Source organism: Anabrus simplex, chromosome 3 (genome assembly GCF_040414725.1).
Source record: "Anabrus simplex isolate iqAnaSimp1 chromosome 3, ASM4041472v1, whole genome shotgun sequence".
In the NCBI taxonomy this organism is placed as follows: domain Eukaryota; kingdom Metazoa; phylum Arthropoda; class Insecta; order Orthoptera; family Tettigoniidae; genus Anabrus; species Anabrus simplex.
Window position 1 is genome coordinate 232428345 of NC_090267.1, and position 22136 is coordinate 232450480.

At 39.7% G+C, this 22136-nt stretch overlaps 1 protein-coding gene across 1 annotated transcript in view; it reads left to right on the forward strand.

Annotated features, from left to right (window-relative positions):
• The window catches only part of Epg5 (ectopic P-granules autophagy protein 5), a 540178-nt gene that overhangs the window by 382927 nt on the left and 135115 nt on the right, over nt 1–22136 (forward strand). Inside the window, exon 26 of the mRNA XM_067143866.2 lies at nt 21797–21957. Coding sequence (XP_066999967.2) covers nt 21797–21957 — 161 coding nt within the window. The remainder of the gene's footprint in view (nt 1–21796; nt 21958–22136) is intronic.

A 22136-nucleotide genomic window follows, 5' to 3' on the forward strand; every position in this document is an offset into this window, starting at 1 on the left:
TGGATAATAGCGACACTTTAATGGGCCTATTGCCCTTCCTTCTCCCTACTCTATATACATCGTCTATGTCCACCTCACTAAAGTTCATTTTATTTTGCACTACATCCACTACCTTATACACTAGGTCCACTTTTGTTTCTCTTGCACCTTCTTGTACTCCATAAATAAAAATATTCTTCCTTCTTCTTTTCTGATCACCATGAGCTCCTTCCCTCCTCACGTTTACCAGCTCCTCTTCCAGGTTTTTTATCTTCTTTCTCAGTATTTCTATCTCTTCTTTATTGTTCTCCACCTTCCTCTTTAGTTCTTTCATCTCCTCTTTGATACACTGCTTTATATCCTTAGTCTGGTTCATTACCAACTCCTGTCCAACTCGTTGGCTGAACGGTCAGCGTACTGGCCTTCGGTTCAGAGGGTCCCGGGTTCGATTCCCGGCTGGGTCGGGGATTTTAACCTTAATTAGTTAATTATTACAAGATATTAGAATCATTCCGTATTGACGGTTTTCACTTTACAATGGCGAAAAATGAAAGTATCCTCCTATTCAATACATCATATATTCCGTCATTAGACGGAGTAAACAAGTTCAGACATGTTTCGGCTCGTTTGAGCCATCTTCAGTGAAAAAATTAGGGGGGTTGGTATAATTTACATAATATGAGTTGAAAAAATGCTAAAAAACATAATGAAAGCGCAAATGAAAAAACAAACAAAAGAGAGCCTAGACGGAAACAAAATAGCACAAATATACAATATTTACATCAATATGCAGAGCAAAAACAACTTATTGCAACAAAATTCAGTGAAACAGGAGTTAATTTGAAATAATAATTGATACTAAAAAACTGCGTTAACCTAAGAAACAAGGGAATGAGAAAACAAATGATGCAGATGGAAATGAATAATGGTAGCACCAACAATAGACTCGATCACGCGAACGAGACCGTTACTTTGAGAAAGCCAGGCCACTAGAGAGGACAACCACCTACTGCACACCATTAGAACTTCATTGACGGTTTCCACTAGATTACTACAATTTACTATGCATCTGTCTTCTACCTAACACAGCTTCTCATATTTTTTATATGCGGCCCTTCCGACCCCTCTACAATAAGGCAAAACACCAGCCAACATTATGAAACAATAATGAAGAAAGGGACCGCTAGATTGAGAAGATATTAAGAATGCTGCTATTTCTGAAGCCTTAAATTTAAGGTGTTTTTTCTCCTTATCACAGGCTTTTCGCCTGCAGGTTAATTCATGCTTGGTTTCTCTCAAAATGTTTGCTCCCGCTCTCCTCCTGACCATTTTGATGTGATGGGTTTCCACTAGGATTTTGACAGCGATTTCAAACTGTTTTGTCGTTTTTATAAACTAATAATTTGTAAACTATGAGGTCCACAACCTCACCATGTGCTACCATTATTCATTTCCATCTGCATCATTTGTTTTCTCATTCCCTTGTTTCTTAGGTTAACGCAGTTTTTTAGTATCAATTATTATTTCAAATTAACTCCTGTTTCACTGAATTTTGTTGCAATAAGTTGTTTTTTTGCTCTGCATATTGATGTAAATATTGTATATTTGTGCTATTTTGTTTCCGTCTAGGCTCTCTTTTGTTTGTTTTTTCATTTGCGCTTTCATTATGTTTTTTAGCATTTTTTCAACTCATATTATGTAAATTATTCCAACCCCCCTAATTTTTTCACTGAAGATGGCTCAAACGAGCCGAAACATGTCTGAACTTGTTTACTCCGTCTAATGACGGAATATATGATGTATTGAATAGGAGGATACTTTCATTTTTCGCCATTGTAAAGTTAATTAGTTAATTCGTACGGCACGGGGGCTGGGTGTATGTGTTGTCTTCATCATTTCATCCTCATCATGACGCACAGGTCGCCTACAGGAGTCAAATAGAAAGACCTGCACCTGGCGAGCCGAACCCGTCCTGGGATATCCCGGCATTAAAAGCCATATTTCATTTCATTACCAACTCCTTACTTGCTCTGGCTGACATGCCTCATTCACCACCTCCTGTATTGCCTCAATTTCTTACCATCCAAGAGCACCTACAGGGCCTGGCCCAGGATTCGTCTCCACTCCCCCATCATTAGCAACACTGCCATCACCACTGCCACAAGAAGTGCTGCCAATATCCCCTTTCATATCCTTCATCTTCTTATTCTTTACAAGTCATTATTCTCATCATTGTTCTGTATTGAAAACAACTTTAACACTAAGTTTATACCAGGAGTATTTTATTATACCACCTATTCAATACAATCCACAGTTGCGTGGTTAAATGAACTTAGAAACTACCAAATTTTAAAGTACATGTTTCGCCCCTCCTTTACTGGGCATCATCAGCCTTATTCAATCCTAAAACAAACATTGGTCTGAGGACCTTATTCATTTTATATAAACTAAGCTGTTAAATGCTTAATATTGACACTGTGGTTCCATATATTTAGAGTACAAGGATACCTAAAACACACGCACGTACGCACGCGCGCGCACACACACACACACACACACACACACACACACACACACACACACACACATTAAAATTAATTTTTAAAATATTGAAATATTTGTCTAAAAGATAAAAACAATGTGATACAAAATATTTGTCTGAAAGATATCACATTGTTTTAAGAAACAATGTGATACAAAATTCTTTTAGACGAACATTTCAATATTTTTAAAATTAATTTTCATATGTGTATATATGTTTTTAGGTATCCTTGTATTCTAAAAGTAAGGCACCACAGTGTCAATGTTATTAATGATTTTACAGCATAGTTTATATAAATTGAATAAGGTCCTCAGACCAATGTTTGTTTTAGGATTGGATAAGGTTGATGATGCCCAGTAAAAAAAGGCCGAAAAATGTACCTAAAAATTTGGTAGTTCCTATGTTAATTTAGGGGCTGGCTGGCCGAGGCGGTAAAGGCGTGCTCGGATCGCCAGGAAGGACGTGGGTTCAAATCCCTGTCAGGAAGTCGTAAAATTTAAGAAACAAGATTTTTACTTCCGGAGGTGCACATAGCCCTGAGGTTCACTCAGCCTACACCAAAAATGAGTACCCGGTTAATTCCTGGAGGCAAAGGCGGCCGGGCATAGAGCTAACCACTCTACCCTATCTAGTGCCAAGGTTACGGATAGTGGCAGCCTTTACCTTCCACCCCTCCAAGAGCCTTCATGGCCTGTACGGAGATGACTTTGCTTTTTTTGCTATGTTAATTTAACCATGCAACAATGGATTGTATTGAATAGGTGGTATAATAAAATACTCCTTGTATAAACTTAGTGTTCTTATTCTTTACCTCTTTACTCCTCCATCTGTTCTTCCTATCTATATCAGTGTCCAGTATTCGGGAGACAGTGGGTTCGAACCCTACTGTCGGCAGTCCTGCGAATGGTTTTCTGTGGTTTCCCATTTTCACACCAGGCAAATGCGGGGGCTGTACCTTAATTAAGGCCACGGCCACTTCCTTCCTACTCCTAGCTCCTTCCTGCCCCATCATCACCATAAGACCTGTCTGTGTTGGTGCGACGTAAAGCAACTTGCTTGCTTGCTATGTTGTTGCAAGGTGTTCCCCATTCCTCAGCACTCACTCAGCACATCCGTTCTCTCTGCCTGCTCAGTCAGGACTGCGGTGCAACTACACTAAAATAATTACAAAACAAACAAAAAGAAAATTTAAAATAGTGAATGATAAGTATTTAAAAAATCTATTTTTATCTTCACGAAACACATAATTTTCAGTATAGTCTTCCAACTGTGAACTCTGAATCAGATAAAATGCTACTAAGAGTACTCAACATATTCTTGTGTGTGTGTTGTTATAGAACTTGAGGAAAAACTTGAGAACTGTGCATAAAACAAAACATTCATCATGGTGATTTACTTTGTAAGGCAAACACTTGCTAAATGTACAAAGCTAAAGGAAATTACTTACTGTTAATGCAGTTCCAGCTTCCTTGAAATTTGTCACAGGTGGTGGTAATTATTGTTTTAAGAGGAAGTACAACTAGGCAACCATCCTCTATATAGCACTAATCAGAGGGAAGAAATGGAGAAGTCGCGACACTTTGAAAAATGAAGGTATCGGCCAAAAGAAGACAAGGGACACAAAAGGCGTGAAAATTAAGGACTCCCTAGACCTCCATACGTAATACCATCAGGGTCGGAAAAGAACAAGAGTTGACCAAGAGAGGTCGGATAGGATAGATGAAAGTGAGGAGCCTGGCACAAGTAAGTGGAAGCAATGCCAGGACTCAGCTAAGGGCCCCCTGGTAGTCAACCCACCCTCTAAAGTTCAGAGCCCCTGGAGCCTCTTTTAGTTGCCTCTTACGACAGGCAGGGGATACCGTGGGTGTTATTCTGCTGCCCCCACCCACAGGGGGATGAAATTTGTCACAGTTGTAGGTAGAGATAAACTATTGATTTAGGATATGACAAATACACTTGTAGGAAATTCTTAATATATGTGAATTGTAGTTGGTTATTTTATCTACAGTATTGATAATTTTGAAGTATTATAACAAGTCAACAAGTTGATTCATAATATTTTATTTACTCGCAAAATTTTCTTGATTAAAAAAAAAAAAAAAAAGCATTTTTAACCTCAAAAATGGTGTGGGTGGTGGGGGGGAGAGGCATAATTATGCAAATTTAATTTTGAATCTAAAATACCAATGGAATTCCTCAGTTTGTGGTATACTCCTTCAGCAATCCATGACATACAGATGTGCTTTGAAGAGAAAGGTTGTACCTCTCTATGAATCTACACAGCCATCCTCTCCTTGCTTGACTGTGAGATACTTTTATATAGCTTTTCTTTGCAATCTCCAGCATCTTTAACTGTAGCATTTCATGCAAAACTGAATGGCTATCATTTCTTAATGCAGTTACATATTTTAACAGTTCTTTTTCAATTTCTGGATATGGTCTGATTTTGTTCCCCAAATTGATAAGGCTACCTTCTGGACTATTGTAACCGTTAATTTTCTTTACACTGCTAGTGTAGGCTACATGTGATGGTCCTGCACAATGTTATTTTCTATGATGCGATCACTGTTAATTTAAGTACAGGTGATGTGTGCATAGACCAACACTGTACAGAGCTTGCTGAGCAATCTCGTTATTGCTTGCTGCTTGCACTTAAAAACTGATGCCCAGCTGTTAAAACAAGATGGCGGGTTCAAAACCAGCAGAGGAAGTTGGATTTTTGAAGGGTGAGGAAAAGTCCATTCGACACTCCATGTTGAATGTAACAAAAGCTTTTCAGTCTGTCAAACACACTGCAGTTACAATATAAATTGTAGCACTATAAACATACCTGTAAAAATACACACTATTATACAAAGAATGACATGTTTCGTTCTACAAGAACATTCTCAGATTCTATCAAATAACTTAAAACATGCTTATATAATATGTAAAGTATTGTTTACATTGCATAAACTTGTCACTCATAGAGAGTTTAGTGAAATATGAACCAGTAATGACAAAAAATAAATTTACAAGTATTGATATAATGAAAAAGGAAAAATGAAGTTTTAACAATAACATTTAACTAACTCGATGCTGAAAAGTATGGCTTCATTCCTAACAAAATAAAAAGAACAACTCCATGTTGTACGATGTTGGAATGTAAAAGACACATTCAGTGTTTACATGACAAAATTAATTAAAACTCGGCCAAAGATGCCCAAGAGAGATTAGGTTTACTCTTGCCATCTAGTAGGGCTAGAGTAAATTTGAACGACGAAATTGATGAGCAGACAGCCAGATGGTGTCAAATTAAAATGTCTGCACACCATAGCTGAGGCCATGCAGTGATGATGATTATTATTATCATCGTCATAATCATCTCTAATATGAAAATAGAAACCAAAATTAGAACAGCACCATGTCCTTATTTGGCAAAGTAAAGTCATGCTAAACTAAATATATTGATTGTTAATCTTAAACAGCAACTTGCATATCTGTCTTAGTTGGATAAAAGGTCATGCTGGAACTGTTGGAAATGACAGGGCGGACAGGTTAGCAAGATATCAGCTTCTCCACGTGTCCTGTATCTCATGTGAAGAAGATATTTAGAAGTGAAATGGAAGAGAGCTGGAACTCTGTATGGACAAATAGCACGAAGCGACATACGCAGGGGTTGTTCTTTCTAACCATTCTTCTATTGTAATCTCAAAATTCTTGTAACGTCCTTTTGTACCTGCACAGTTTATGACTGGACATGGTAAATTTAAAAAAATTTTTCAGCGGTTTAAAATACCATCACTAGAAGGATCCTTTGTCAGTGCAATCAGAACAAACAGTAGCTCATTTAATTTTCTGTTGTCCTCTATATGCCATCAAAAGAAACAATTTGTTAGGACACCTCAGTTACTGTAATGTAAAGGTGTTGCACTTCAGCTTTTTCCCGTTTCTTAGACTTCTTTTTAACATTTTGTAATATTCTTATGCAGTATTTTGGTCAACTAATGTACGTAGGTGGTTTGAAAAGTTCTTGGAATGTACTAGAATTAAGTATCTTACCTCGGTAGATCTGCTTTTATTTTTCAACACAGTCTCCCTGTAGACTAATGCATTTGGTTCAGCGATGTTCCAATGCCTTGATTCCATCTCGAAAATGAGATTCCTCCAGGCCTGCAAAATAATAAATATTTATTGCAGCTAATAGCCAAAAGGCACACGGTCACATGCTTTGCCGTACATGGCTTCCATCATAAGCTGTGCAGGTTGAAGAAGTTTCACCAACCAGACGCTGAATGTGTATGCGAACGCTGCGGCAAATATTGTGAAAGGTATCATGCGACGCACTGTACACATAGACTTGAATCCTTGACGTCTTTCTGTTGTAACGACTAGCCTGCTAGCACTTATAATGTATTCTATATTCGTTTTTACCTTTTGTGTATCATTCTCTTTTCAGGCCTGCAAAATACCACTCCAATTTGGCTGTCAGTTCTTCCCTTGTAGAAAATCTCCGTCCACCGAGGAAAATTTTCAGCTTGGGGAATAGATGAAAGTCTGATGGTGCCAAATCAGGTGAATAAGGTGGATGTGGCAACAATTCATACCCCAGTTCATGAAGTTATGCCATGGCAATAACACTCGTGTGTGGCGGAGCGTTGTCCTCATGAAATATGACCTTTTTCTTTGCCAAACCAGGCCTTGTTTCACGTATCTTTTCCTGTAGTTGGTCTAGGAGGTTTGCATAGTATTGCCCCGTAATTGTTTGGCCAGTAGGAAGACAATCAATCAGCAGAATGCTTTTTGCATCCTAGAAAACTGAGGCCATGACCTTTCCGGCTGAACGCACTGCCTTTGCTTTCTTTGGTGGTGGTGAATCAGCATGTTTCCACTACTTTGACTGCTGTTTTGTCTCTGGGGTATTGTAGTGGACCCAAATTTCATCTGTAGTCACAAACCGGCGCAAAAAATCTTGTTGGTTGCACTGAAAACGGGCCAGACTTTGTTCGGACATTTCCAATCTGGTGCGTTTATTGTCCAATGTCAAGAGTCGTGGCACCCATCTTGCGGATAATTTTTTCATACCCAATTCTTCGGTTAAAATATAATATACCCATTCAGAAGACATCCCTACAGCTTCAGCAATCTCCCGCACTTTCAGTCGACTCTCCTCCATGACCATTTTATGCACTTTTGCGATAAATTCTGGGGTCGTAACACTTTTTGGCCGTCCACTACACGGATCATCATCCAAGCTCTCCCGACCAAATTTAAACTCACTGGTCCACTTGGCAACAGTTGAAAATGAAGGAACAGAGTCCCCTAGTGTGTTCTGAAAGTCGGCATGAATTTCCTTTGCTTTCATACCTTCCTTTACAAAGTGTTTAATCACTGCTTGAATCTCATTTTTTTCCATTGTCACAAATCACTACGCGGGAACAACAACAAAGAGTCGTCACTACCACACTCCTGCAGCTAGAGCACTGATGCGCCACGTGTTCACTAACAAAGGATGTGTGATTATTGTGCGGGAACCTCGTTGCTCTAGCACTGACATCTAGCGATGATTCCAAGAACTTTTCAAACCGCCCTCGTATTAATAACCGTTAATATTGTATTGTTATAAACAATATCCCTAACATACTTTTAGGTAAACTAGGGCTTCCTTCCTTGGAAAATAATGAGAATAATAATAATAATAATAATAATAATAATAATAATAATAATAATAATAATAATAATAATGCTGGTGAGTGAAAATGCATTTGTAAATTAAAAAGAAAATAAGCAATTCCATTACAAATCTTGGTGCTGCTGTTGTAGAGAATTATTATTATCATCATCATCATCGTCATCATCCTTAGGTTAGCTTAGATTTGCTTCCATGGGGGTCAGGCACTGAACTGAGTAAGTGTTTGTCATAACTTCACAGAAGACACTGGGGCAGGGGGCCTCAACCCCGACACGGCACGTCCCATATGGCTGATAGGTGATGTTTCTGTAGATATGCAGGACAGGTGTGAATAAGGCTTAGCCAAATAAACACCTGTGGATCAACTGAGGGGGAAAATGGACTGCAGTCAATGGTCTCGTTGGCAGAAGAGGTTATTTCCCAGTGGCTGAAAGGGCGGAGAACTGGCTCTATGGCTAACAACCATAGTTCTAACTGCGGACAGAGTAATCTGTCCCACCAAGCATTACCATGAGGTAAGGCTATGCATGATGGAAACACTTTCAAGGAAAACTACCCCACGTGGTATCCAGCAATGGAAATCCACCGCCGCATTAGGCGGCACAAACAGGCCTTCGGATTCTGGGGAGCTTGTACCAACATGCAAGATGGAGTTGGAGCCATCTGGTAGCCAGATTGATGACATACTAACGACAAACACAACTAACCGAAGACGAAATCTATGGACAAAGAAACATCACTATTTTGGGACTATCAACATACAGACTCTACTTCGGACGGGGAAATTAAAACAGATTTTGGATAAAATGGAAAATCAGAATATCCTAATACTAGCATTGCAAGAGACATGTTTTACTGATATTAATACGATTGATTCAGAAAATTACAGAATCTTTAAGGGTAAACCTGGACGAAAAATTGGAAGAAATCTGCAGCAACTTGGCACAGCATTTTGTGTAAACAAACGAGTAATTGACTCTGTAACGGACTTCTCTTCTCCTTCTGATATACTCTCCACTCTAACACTGAAATGTGAAAACAACAGATACGCATTATTCAATGCACACGCCCCCATAAACATTGACAACAGAAAAAATCCCCATAAGGTGAAAATATTCTGGGATCAATTGGAGAATGAATTGCTAAAGATGCCAAGCAATCATGTCAAAATTCTGATGGGTGATTTCAACTTGCAGGTCAGAAAAGAATGTCAGTTCCAAAAAATAGTAGGTAGTTATCCAGCTCACACCAGAACGAATACGAATGGGAAGAGACTTATTGACTTATGTGAGACTTTTGATCTTAAATTAATGTCCACGTACTTCAAAAGACTGCCAAGGAAGAAGAAAACGTGGTGCGCTCTACGGAAAGACCTAGGTGAATATAAACTGGACCATGTTGCAATTTCAAGGAGAAACACTAAAGAAATTATGAATGTGGTAGTACGGAAAGGAGCCAATCTTGACCCGCATAAAATTCAAGCCGTTAACGCTAAACAAGAAGAGACTCTCTCCGAATGTGTCAATAAAAGTAAACCACGAAAAACTTCAAGAAAACAGAAACGACTTTCAAAGACGTATGCAGGAGAAGAAAATGGAGACTTGTGAGGATATTCGAGAGAATATGGCTAATATAGCTAAGGATGTTGCACCATTGTGACAAACTCGCAGATACCGATGGTGGACCACAGACTGTGATGTAGCAATTGATAGGAGAGTTGTAGCCTATAAAGCATGGTACAAAGATAAAACAGAAGATAAATTTGAGACATACAAAGAGGTACGCAAACAGACAGCAAAGACTAATGAATCAAATATCTGAAGAAATCCGAAGTATTGACATGGAATTTAAGAACAATACTAGAACCTTTTATAGGACCTTTAAAGAGCACATAAATGGATATCAACCATCTACCATGGGATTTTGAAGGGAAATTGGCTGTGAATAAGAATGAAAATTGTGAGATACTAGCTACATACATTGAGAAATTGTTGAACTGTGTAAAACCTGAAAATAAATGGCCAAAAGAGGATCAAAAGCAATGGAATCAAAACTCAATACCCCCTGACGAAAAAGAACTCCATCAAATAATTACAGACTTAAAGAACAACAAAGCTGCAGGGGAAGACTCTGTCACAGCAGAGATGCTGAAAAGTGGTGGAGAAATCGCAATCACAGTTTTAAGGTGAGAAATGGAAAAGATCTGGGAAATGGAGGTAATCCCTGAAGACTGGAAAAATGCTGTCGTTCATCCTCTACACAAAAAAAGGTGATAGAGCAAATCCTAACAACTACCGCGGCATTTCCATCACACCTGTAACATATAAGACACTGTATAAAGCACTGCAGAAGAGACTTGTGGAACAGGAGGATCACCAACTAGGCGAGTATTAAGCGGGATTTAGGAAGGGAAGATCATGGGTTGATCAAATCTAGAGTCTGAAACGTGAACTAGAGAATCATCTCTCAAAGGATCTGGTAGTGGTTTTTGCAGACTTCAAGAAGGCGTATGATTCAGCCGAGAGGCAAGTGCTGTTCAATATATTGGTGGAATTTGGAAACGATGCCAAAACAACGGTAGTTATTAAGCAGACTTTAACTGAGACAGATTCGAAAGTTAAGTTCACGGAGAGATCTCCAAGCAGTTCGAAATTAAAACAGGAGTCAGACAGGGTGATGGACTGTCACCAATTCTTTTCAACTGTGTGTTGGAGAAGATTATCCGGGAATGGGAAAAGGAACTGGACAGAAAAGGATTACTTACCCAAGTATACATTGGAGGATCAAAAAGTGGTGTCATGATTAATTGCCTTGCCTTTGCTGATGACTTTGCACTGCTATCTAAGAATACTGACACAGCAATAGAACAGTTGAATGTACTAAAACTACAAGCAGAAAAAGCAGGACTACAGATTGCTTTCAAAAAAACTAAATATATAACAAACATCAAAATAGCCCCTCGGTACCTGATGACAGAACACGGTAAAATATAGTTGATAGCTTTAAGTACTTAGGTGAAATAGTGCAATTAAAAACTAATGAATGAGAAGCGAACAACACCAGATGGGTGAAGATGCCTGCAGCTTTTCGTAGGACATATCCTATATACAAGAAGTAAACAACCATCTCCAGACGAGCTAAACTAAGGCACTACAATACAGTGATTAAAATAGAATGTCTGTATGCTAGTGAATGCCTCCAAATGACAGGGAAAGCGGGACTGAAATTCAAAAGAAAGATCCTTTGCAAAATAATGGGTCCAAAGATTGTGGATGGACAGTACAGGTTGCGAGGAAGGAAAGAACTTTACCGTGACAATGAAAGGCTAACTGAGTCCATGAGAAAATGGAGACTTAAATTGTATGGGCATCTATTTAGAATGGATGAGAAGAGACTAATGAAAAGGATTTTCTTAATAGTAGATAGTGTTCCGGCCTAGCTATGGCTAGACCACCTAGTTACTCGCTACCACTTTAGGACAGATAGCAGCACCCTTCAGCACCCAGCCGGAAGTGGTGTGGATGGAAGGGGATGAGAGACTGTTATGCTTGGGTGCCTCGTGCGAGAGGAGATGAGAACATGTGACTGATTGTTATCGGGGCCATCTGCCCATCAATACTCAGTGTTATGTATTATAATGTGTTATATAAGTGTCGTAAATGTAATAAATATTGTTATTTAATCAAGTGAGTGATTTACGTTCAAAACATGATGGTCCAATTACCGGGCCGGATTATCTACACCACGAGGACCTCGTGAAAGCAGCGTGGCGTGAAGTATGGACGACTAGTTTCTACAGTAACATGGAAATACTTGGAAGTTCACTTCAGTGACATCATCTGGCAGTCCCAGGTTCGATGTTCCAGCACCAGAGGTAAACTAAACTGAAGGCAGGTCAGTACTATTCATTTAAGGCTCTCCTTTTCTCCTTGTTATTGTCTTACCCCCTCCATCATGGAATCTTCAACAAGGCAAAAGCTTCTTAAGCAGAGATCGCGATTTAAAGCGCAACTTACCCGCTCGGAAACATTTGTTGAAAATTTCATCGCTCAACAGCATTCGAATTCGCATGAAATTAAACTGCGATACGAAGACATGAGTGCATTAATGTCGAAGTTTGATGACGTGCAGTCAGAATTAGAATTAGGAGACGTTGAAAACGAGCAAGCTCATGATCAGGCGCGTGCCGAATTCGAAACCAAATACTACAAGGTAAAGGGCAAAATGAGTAAAATAATAGCGAACCTTGAAGAGTCATCACGCGACACGGTAGATTCAGGAAGAACTCAGGTCAGCAGTGTTGCGAGTTTAAAGTTACCGGCTATTAACATTCCACATTTCGATGGAAAATACGAAAACTGGCTCTCATTCGCAGACAGTTTTCAAGTTATGATTCATAACAACAATAATCTGCCAAGTGTCCAGAAATTTCACTACTTAGCATCTGTTCTCAAGGGCCCAGCCAGCCAATTAATTCAAAATTTACCCATCACAGAGGCAAATTATGAGGTAGCGTGGAAAATGTTGAAGGACAGATTTGAGAACAAGAAACTAATAGCAGCTACTCATGTTAAGGCACTCTTAACTTTAAAATCAGTTTTCAGTGAAACAGCCACAGAACTGTTAAGGTACTCTAACACTTTTAATAGTCATTTGAATGCACTCAAGGCCCTAGAACTTAACATTCCATTGCATGAAGTTATTTTGATTCAACTGTATGCTCAAGGACTTGATGCTTGTACTAGACGAGACTGGGAATTATCACAAGCAGACACTCGGGTTCCATCACTTGATGACTTGCTGTCATTTGTTGAGCATAAACGGCAAGCTCTGGAGAACTTCCCTAGCTCACAGCACACTGCACCATCGCACAGACAACAAGCTGACAGAAATAAGCCTAAACCTCAAGGGGATACTCAACCACGTTACACTTACACCACTACCAGTCTCATAAAGTGTCCCTGCTGTCATGGTAATCACCCGATATTTAAATGTGAAGAGTTTGCAGCTCTCAGTGTGGAAGATAGACAAAGAAGGGTTAAGGAAATGGACTTATGTTTTAACTGTTTGCGTACACAGCATTCTGCCAAACAGTGCAAATCACGTGGCTGTAAATTATGTAGTAGGAAGCATCACACCTCATTACATAATCCTTCAGGTAGAGAGGGAGGTACAGCCCATCAAACTGCATCCAACTCCTCTCACACATACTGCAATACAAAAGACCCTGTAGGGGTTCTGCTGTCCACTTCCATGGTCAAGGTACTAGATTGTAGGGGGCAAATGCAGGTCTGCCGGGCACTTCTTGACAGTGGCAGCCAGGTTAATCTTTGCACTGAAAGTCTAGCACAGCGATTAGGCCTTAAGAAAATGAAGAATCCCATACCAATCAGCGGCATAAATGATTCCATTTCTCAATCAAGGTACAGTGTTCAGTTAGAATTGCAATCCACTGTAAGTAACTTCACTGTGAGTATGACTTGCTCTGTCTTTCCACGTATCACAGGTAACATGCCCAGTAGTTACATTCAGCATGAGCATTGGAACTTGCCCACTGATTTGAAGCTCGCTGACCCCAAGTTCTTCCAGCCAGGTGACATTGAATTGTTAATAGGCGCAGAACATTTCTTTTCATTACTGAAACCTTGGCGCAGAACTCGATCACCAGATTATCCTATCCTTCAAGACACTGAACTAGGATGGATTATTGCTGGACACTACCATCGTAGGGAAGAGAAAAATCCTACTCTAACTACATGTTTCTTGAAGTCAGAGGACAGGTTAGACACCCAACTACAACGGTTCTGGGAAATAGAAGAGCTTACGTCACGAGTCATGACAAGAGAAGAGAGAGCCACAGAAAAACATTTTACAGAGAATACTACTAGGGATGCTACAGGTAGATTCATAGTTCGCTTACCCCTCAAGCAGAAACCTGAGGTTCTGGGAAACTCCTTCAATCATGCCATGTCAAGACTAACTCAATTAGAACGGCGTTTCAGCAGGCAGCCCTCACTTAAGCACGAGTACTCTAACTTTCTTCACGAGTATGAGGCGATGGGGCATATGGTTAAGGTGGATACATCTACTCAGTCAGGGAATGAAGATGGAAGCTATTATCTACCCCATCATCCAGTTTTTAAGCTTAGTAGCTCGACTACCAAAACTAGGGTAGTATTTGATGCATCTTCTAAAACTTCTAACAACATTTCATTGAATGACATATTAATGGTTGGAACGACAATACAACAGGATCTTTACTCTATCATTCTAAGATTCAGAATGCATACCTTTGCCTTCACCGCAGATATTGCTAAAATGTATCGGCAAGTCATGGTTCATGCAGATGATAGGAAACTTCAGCGGATTATCTGGAGGGAATCACCTAGGGACCCACCCTCTCACTATGAACTGACAACTGTAACATATGGTACAGCATCAGCACCCTTCCTAGCTACCAGATGCCTGCAGCAACTTGCTGAAGATGAAGAATCGAGGTTCCCCAGAGCAGCACAAGTTGTTCGCAGAGATTTTTATGTTGATGATTTATTAAGCGGCTGTGACGATATCCAGGATGCTCTTCAGTTGCAGTCTGAAATTATTAATTTACTAGAGAGTGGAGGATTTCACCTCAGAAAATGGTGTTCAAACCACCCAGCATTACTAGAAGCAGTTTCAGAAGAGGACAGGGAAACCCAGCTGCCTTTAAGTCTTGATGAAGGCACTAGCGTGAAATCTTTAGGCCTATTATGGCATCCAGTTACTGATCATTTTCTCATTTGTGGCAATCTGTATTCAGACAGTCCCTATCATGCTGACTCTCATGTAACTAAACGAAAGGTCTTATCTGTTATTGCATCAATATTTGATCCACTTGGGTTGGTCAGCCCTTTGGTAATTTCTTACAAGGTTTTTATGCAGAAACTTTGGCTAGTCAATCTGAACTGGGATGACAGACTACCATCTCAACTAGTCAGAGAATGGGAAGAACTTCACTTTAAGCCACAGGCAGTAAGAGAATTTTATATTGAGCGGTTAGTCACATGTAAGGGACCCCCTGTTGATATACAAATTCATGGTTTTTCTGATGCTTCAGAACAAGCTTATGGAGCTTGTCTTTATGTACGGTCTGTCGACAAAGGGGGACAGACCTGTGTCAGATTATTATGTTCTAAATCCAGAGTAGCACCGGTGAAGAAACTGACACTACCAAGACTTGAACTGTGTGGAACGCTACTACTTGCCCGACTACTCCACAAGACCCTTCCAGCTTTGTCTTTGCCAGTCAGCAAGCTGTACCTGTGGACAGACTCCACCATTGTATTAGCCTGGATCGCATCTCCTGCTACTCGCTGGAAAACATTTGTGGCCAACCGAGTCTCTTCAATTCAAGAATACACTCACAAGGCTGAATGGAGACATGTTCCTACCAGTTGTAATCCAGCAGATTTAATATCCAGAGGTGTTGCTCCAGAACAACTACGAGGTATGAATCTGTGGTGGCACGGACCATCCTGGTTATCTGAGCCCACTGAATCATGGCCAGACACAAGCTCAGCCCATTCAGAAGAGGAACTACCTGAGTCACGAAGCACACTTCCTGTAGTTATGTTGATAGATACAAACTGGGATGAACTTATGCTGAAGTACTCATCACTGTCCCGACTGACTCGAGTTACTGCATATTGTTGGCGATTTATTCACAATAGTGCCAATCCTCAAGACAAGAGGTTAGGGATATTAAGTACACAAGAGCTGCAGATGGCCTTGCACTCCTGTATCAAAATTGCACAGCAAGTGTGTTACGCTCAAGAGATAGCCAGTCTCAACTCTAAGTGTTGCATTTCAAGGAAAAGTAAAATTGCAGATTTACATCCTTTCTTAGATGATAAGGGAATGCTAAGGGTAGGAGGAAGACTAGTAAATTCAAAACTACCTTATGACAATAAGCACCAGCTTATCCTTCCTCCCCAGCATGCTCTCACAAACCTTGTTGTGATGACAGAACACATTAGGCTTTTACATGCAGGTGCTCAATTAGTAATTGCATCATTAAGAGAAAGAGAAAGGGCAGTTGTTCGAAGAGTCATCCACAAGTGCCTGACCTGTTTTAGATTCAAGGCGTCAACAGCTGAACAGCTGATGGGACAGCTCCCAGTTACCAGAGTGCAACAGAGTCGCCCATTTCTTAATGTAGGAACTGATTATGCTGGTCCTTTCTTCGTCAAGAGGGGAAATGTAAGAAGCAAACAGACAACGAAGAGCTACATTGCATTGTTCATCTGTTTGGCTACCAAGGCTCTTCACCTAGAGGTGGTGAGTGACCTCTCTACTGATGCCTTTATGGCAGCCCTGAGGAGATTCATAGCTCGACGTGGGAAATGCTCCATCATCTATAGTGATAATGGGACTAACTTCATTGGTGCCAATAGAAGAATGCAGGATCTCCAAAAACTATTCCTTTCAACCAGCTTTTGTGAAGAGATAAGGAATTCATTAGCGATGGAAGGCATCACGTGGCACTTTATACCTCCCAGCTCTCCACACTTTGGCGGACTGTGGGAAGCAGCTGTCAAATCCATGAAGTACCACTTGAGAAGAGTTGCGGGTAATGCGCTATTGACATTTGAGGAGCTATGTACCCTTACTGCACAGATAGAAGCCTGTCTTAATTCTCGCCCCCTATCTGCCTTATCTAATGACCCCAGTGACCTTAATTATTTATCACCTGCTCACTTCCTAATTGGTGCCCCCCTTACAACCATTCCTGAGCCTGACATTACTGACCTGCCCATCAACAGATTGGCTCGATGGCAGCGTATCCAGTCAATGCAGCAGCAGTTGTGGAAGAGGTGGTCTGCCGATTACCTGAACTCACTGCAGCAGAGGAAAAAATGGACCTGTCGCAAGGAGAACCTAGCTACTGGTACAGTTGTTCTTCTGAAGGAGGACAATCTTCCTCCTCTCTGTTGGAAGTTGGCTGTGGTGGAGACTGTTCACCCTGAGAAGGATGGACTTGCACGAGTGGCTACCATCAGAACAACCAGTGGTCTTTTTAAACGACCTGTTAACAAGTTAATTCCATTACCTATTGAGAACTAAACAGGATCGTTGTGGCTAAAATATAAGCGTTTCATGTGAATATTTTTTCTTGTTCATTTCAGAGTGTAATTATGGTGTTGTGTGTGTGAGATTTGAACTGAGAACTTAGTGTGCTTAATTCATATTGCATAATAATAATAATGGATGAGGACACAGTCAACCTACTTAGTACCTTCTGTTAACAGTGTGTAAATATTTTGTTGCTTGTGTTTCTGTTTTGCCTATGTTTATATGTATATTTTGTTGAATGATCAACTCATTTTGGTTACTGTACATGAACTCTGTATGTCAGTGCCTGTGTGATATTTGAACTGAGCTCTCATGAGGGCATATCAGGCAGTTCAATTCGGTTGAATCATGGTGATTCAACGGTGGGGAGCATGTTCCGGCCTAGCTATGGCTAGACCACCTAGTTACTCGCTACCACTTTAGGACAGATAGCAGCACCCTTCAGCACCCAGCCGGAAGTGGTGTGGATGGAAGGGGATGAGAGACTGTTATGCTTGGGTGCCTCGTGCGAGAGGAGATGAGAACATGTGACTGATTGTTATCGGGGCCATCTGCCCATCAATACTCAGTGTTATGTATTATAATGTGTTATATAAGTGTCCCGGAGGACCATGTTTTGAATGTAAATCACTCACTTGATTAAATAACAATATTTATTACATTTACGACACTTATATAACACATTATAATACATAACACTGAGTATTGATGGGCAGATGGCCCCGATAACAATCAGTCACATGTTCTCATCTCCTCTCGCACGAGGCACCCAAGCATAACAGTCTCTCATCCCCTTCCATCCACACCACTTCCGGCTGGGTGCTGAAGGGTGCTGCTATCTGTCCTAAAGTGGTAGCGAGTAACTAGGTGGTCTAGCCATAGCTAGGCCGGAACAGATAGCATACCTAAAGTGTCAAACAAATGGTTCAGGGAGGTGAGAAAGGATCTCAAACAGGTGGGACTAAATTCAGAAGCCTTCTCTAACTGAACAAAGTTTAGGTCAGTGATCGACAAATTCCAGGGATTCCATGACGAACCAAAACTTAACCGTGGGTGGACGGAAGAAAGAAGACAGGCTGCCAGAGATAGGATGATAATGTTTTGGGCTGTGAAGAAGGCTTCCAGAAACATGTAACTATTACCTAACGTGGTCTCTAATGGCCATAGACGAAAATATAAAATACTACTACTACTTGTTGTTGTTGTTGTCGTTGTTGTCGTTGTTGTCGTTGTTGTTGTTGTTGTTGTTGTTGTTGAAAAAGAAGAAGGGTCTGCAAATAGTAATGAAAACAAATACCAAAATATTCTGTACATTAGTCACCTCTTATCTGCATTTAGGGCTGTTGCCATAGTGGCACATTCTCTATCACTGTCTACCTAATCTTTTCTTAAATGATTTCAAAGAAGTTGGACATTTATTGAACATCTCCCTTGGTAAATTATTTTGTTATCTAATTCCTCTTCCTATAAATGAATATTTGCACCAATTTGTACTCTTGAATTCCATTATGATTTATGATGTATTATGATCTTCCCTGCATTTAAAAACTCTTTTCAAGCTGTTATCTTTCTATGCCATACCTCTACTACTGACAGCTTGGAACATACTGTTTACCAATATCAACAACATACCGTTTAGTGAAGTAGCTTGTCTCATTAATCCCAAGTCTTCCCAGCCCACTGAAAGGCATTGTAAAAGTTGGCAGTTAAAGAAATCAAAGAACAGTATCACGAAAAGGATAATAGCGGATGCACATCATATCAAAATACAATACTCGGAGCATAGAAATAATAATGTACAGTAAAATGTTATTACAGTAGTTAAAAAATTGCAAATTTACTTTATCAGTGGACAATAAAATACAATAATGCTTGTCATTGAAACTTCAACCACCGAGCTCGATAGCTGCAGTCGCTTAAGTGCGGCCAGTATCCAATATTCGGGAGATAGTAGGTTCGAACCCCACTGTCGGCAGCCCTGAAAATGGTTTTCCATGGTTTCCCATTTACACACCAGGCAAATGCTGGGGCTGTACCTTCATTGAGGCCACGGCTGCTTCCTTCCCACTCCTAGCCCTTCCCTGTCCCATCGTCGCCATAAGACCTATCTGTGTCAGTGCAGTGTAAAGCAAGTACCAGAAACTTCAACCTCTTTGCCATTTCATAATTTCTGATGTTAATGCTTTATGGCACATTACACAAAATTAATATTTCGTTGTTCATCACCTTCAACTGGAGAAATGTCTTTCACAACCTTTGTATGTTGTGGGCTTCTGCAGAGCAGGTGGCATTCTGTTGGTAAAAACTTGGAAAAGGACACAAGATCCACTTAATTCTCTTTACCTTAATACCATGATGGCACAGAGTGGTTAAATTGCATATCATTACATGTAGGAGATAGTACTTCACACCTTGGAAAACAGTGCAAAAGGTACAATAAGACAATGTCAAAACTCAGTTTTACTAGCTGATGTACCCGTGCTTCGCTATGGAATTCTACCTTGTATACAGAATTCTAGGGTAGGTAGTGTATATGTTGTGAGCAAGATTGTATGAATTTGCATAGCTCTTGACGTTACCATAGAAACGCAACGGGGAATTCACCAGACGTCTTTTATCATACGAAAACTGTGTTAGGGCATTTTCATTGTAAATGTAGGAACACTTGCCTACCATCAGTCACAATCAGGTTGGGGAGTTTTCATTATAATGTCAGACATTCACACTCCACCTGCCTTTTTAAATCCTCAGAAAGACTGTGTTAGTGGTTTTCCCAACTGAAATGAACGTACTGTAGGTCATTACAATGACGTCAGTAGGAATGGCGCGATTAAAAGCAATGGTTTCATATGAAATAGTCAATTAAATTAAAACCACACATTTTCTCACTTTTAACGAACGCTGCCTATCCAACAGTCCAAAGTTCCACAGCTGGAATGACCAAGCTACAGACAGGTGTGATCCGTGAACACTCTGTGTCTTCTTTCGGCGGGGGGTGTTGAATAGTGCAGAGTCCTGGGGCAAAAACTATTTTTCCTCCAAGCCGGAGCAGAAACCCCCTCTTCACTGCTAATTTGGAATAAAATGAATGTAGAATTTAATAAAAGTGAAGAGGAAGAAGCTTTTCTTAAGAAACGGCTCTTTCCGGGTTGAATTTTGAGTTATATAGTGAATTGTGGTGCTATAATTTGAAATAGGTCTAAATTGTAATTCTAGACCAGGTCATACTACCACTACCACTCCTACTACTGCTACTAAGTGATCCTCTGCCTTAAGAGTGCACACTGCTCATTCAAAACAGCGCGCCAGAGTAGGGATCGAATAACTGGAACATTATGATGAACCAGTATGTTACATACCAGCAGTATCAGAAAATGTATGAACCAGAGGAATAGCATGCTAAAGAAGAACGTTTTCTAACTCCCCAGCCATTTCCCACCAGTATTCAGTCAGGCTGTTATACTTGGTACACAGCAATAATCCCATCTATCAGAGTTGAGTGGAAGTATAAGAGACAAAGAACATCACAACAAGCAATGGTCAATAAATTTTATGAGCTTTCGATATTGTAGGCTTTCATATTTAGTTTTCTTCCGACTCTGAAATACCACTCTTATCATAGTCAGTATGGTAAAACAGAATAAAACTCAAATGATCGGAAATTGTATTCTCTATAACTTTTGTTATGTAATAATTTTCGATAGGACCAATAACATGCGTGTTTAAAAATTAAATTTTAGGTGCCTTCCCCTAAACTACAATTTCATCCAGGATGAATAAAATTGTTTATAGCCTAGACTGTAGTTTCTTATTCCCCGACTCTATAGCCCTATACCAATTTTCATTAAATTCTGTTAACCCATTCTCTTGTGGCTCGGCGTTGATATGGACTTAGCAACAAAAATACAAATTCATGAATATCTGTGTTATCATAGCCAGTAGGTAAAAATGTATAAGACATAAATGATTGGAAATTTAAGTCTATATACCTTTAGTTATGTATTATTTATCGATAGGACCACCAATAATATAAATATTTGAGAATTAAATTTTAGACCTTCCTCTAAACTACCATTTCATTCAGAGTTAATAAAATGATTTATATCCTAGATTGTAGTGGTTCATACCCCGACTTTACATACCGATTTTCATTAAATTCTCTTCAACCGTTTTCTCGTGATGCGTGTACATACATACATACATACATACATACTGTGCATACATGCATACTTGCATACATACATACATACATACATACATACATACATACATACATACAGACAGACAGATAGACAGAAATTACGGAAAAGTAAAAAGTGCATTTGCTGGTTACAGTTGACATGACTGATACAGAAATACCATTTCTTTTCAAATTCTGAGCAATATACTGACTAAACTCTTATTTTATATATATAGATGGAGATGCCTTTTTCTGTCTCAAACACACAAATATAATTGAATGTATATAGTCATAATTTTGTGTTTTCTTATAGCCTGCAGCAACATCTTGTGCTTTGTGTGGCAGTTTTATGTGTCGAGTTTTGCTCATTCAGCAGTAAAGGACTACATCTTAAATGTTGTCCACGGCAGTTTTCAATCGTTGCCTTGGGAACGCTTCTGGCCCAGCATGCAGGATCTTGAGTTAATGCTGAAGGTATGAACTTTATATTAAATCAATTATGTCACTGCATTGAGAGTAGAATATTCAAATATTTAAGATAAGTGTCTTAGCACCTCTGCTATATTTCTAGCAATTATTGACTCAATTTTAGCATAATACCATTAACAAACAACTCACCAGATTCATTTATTGATTTATGCTCTTTAATTTGT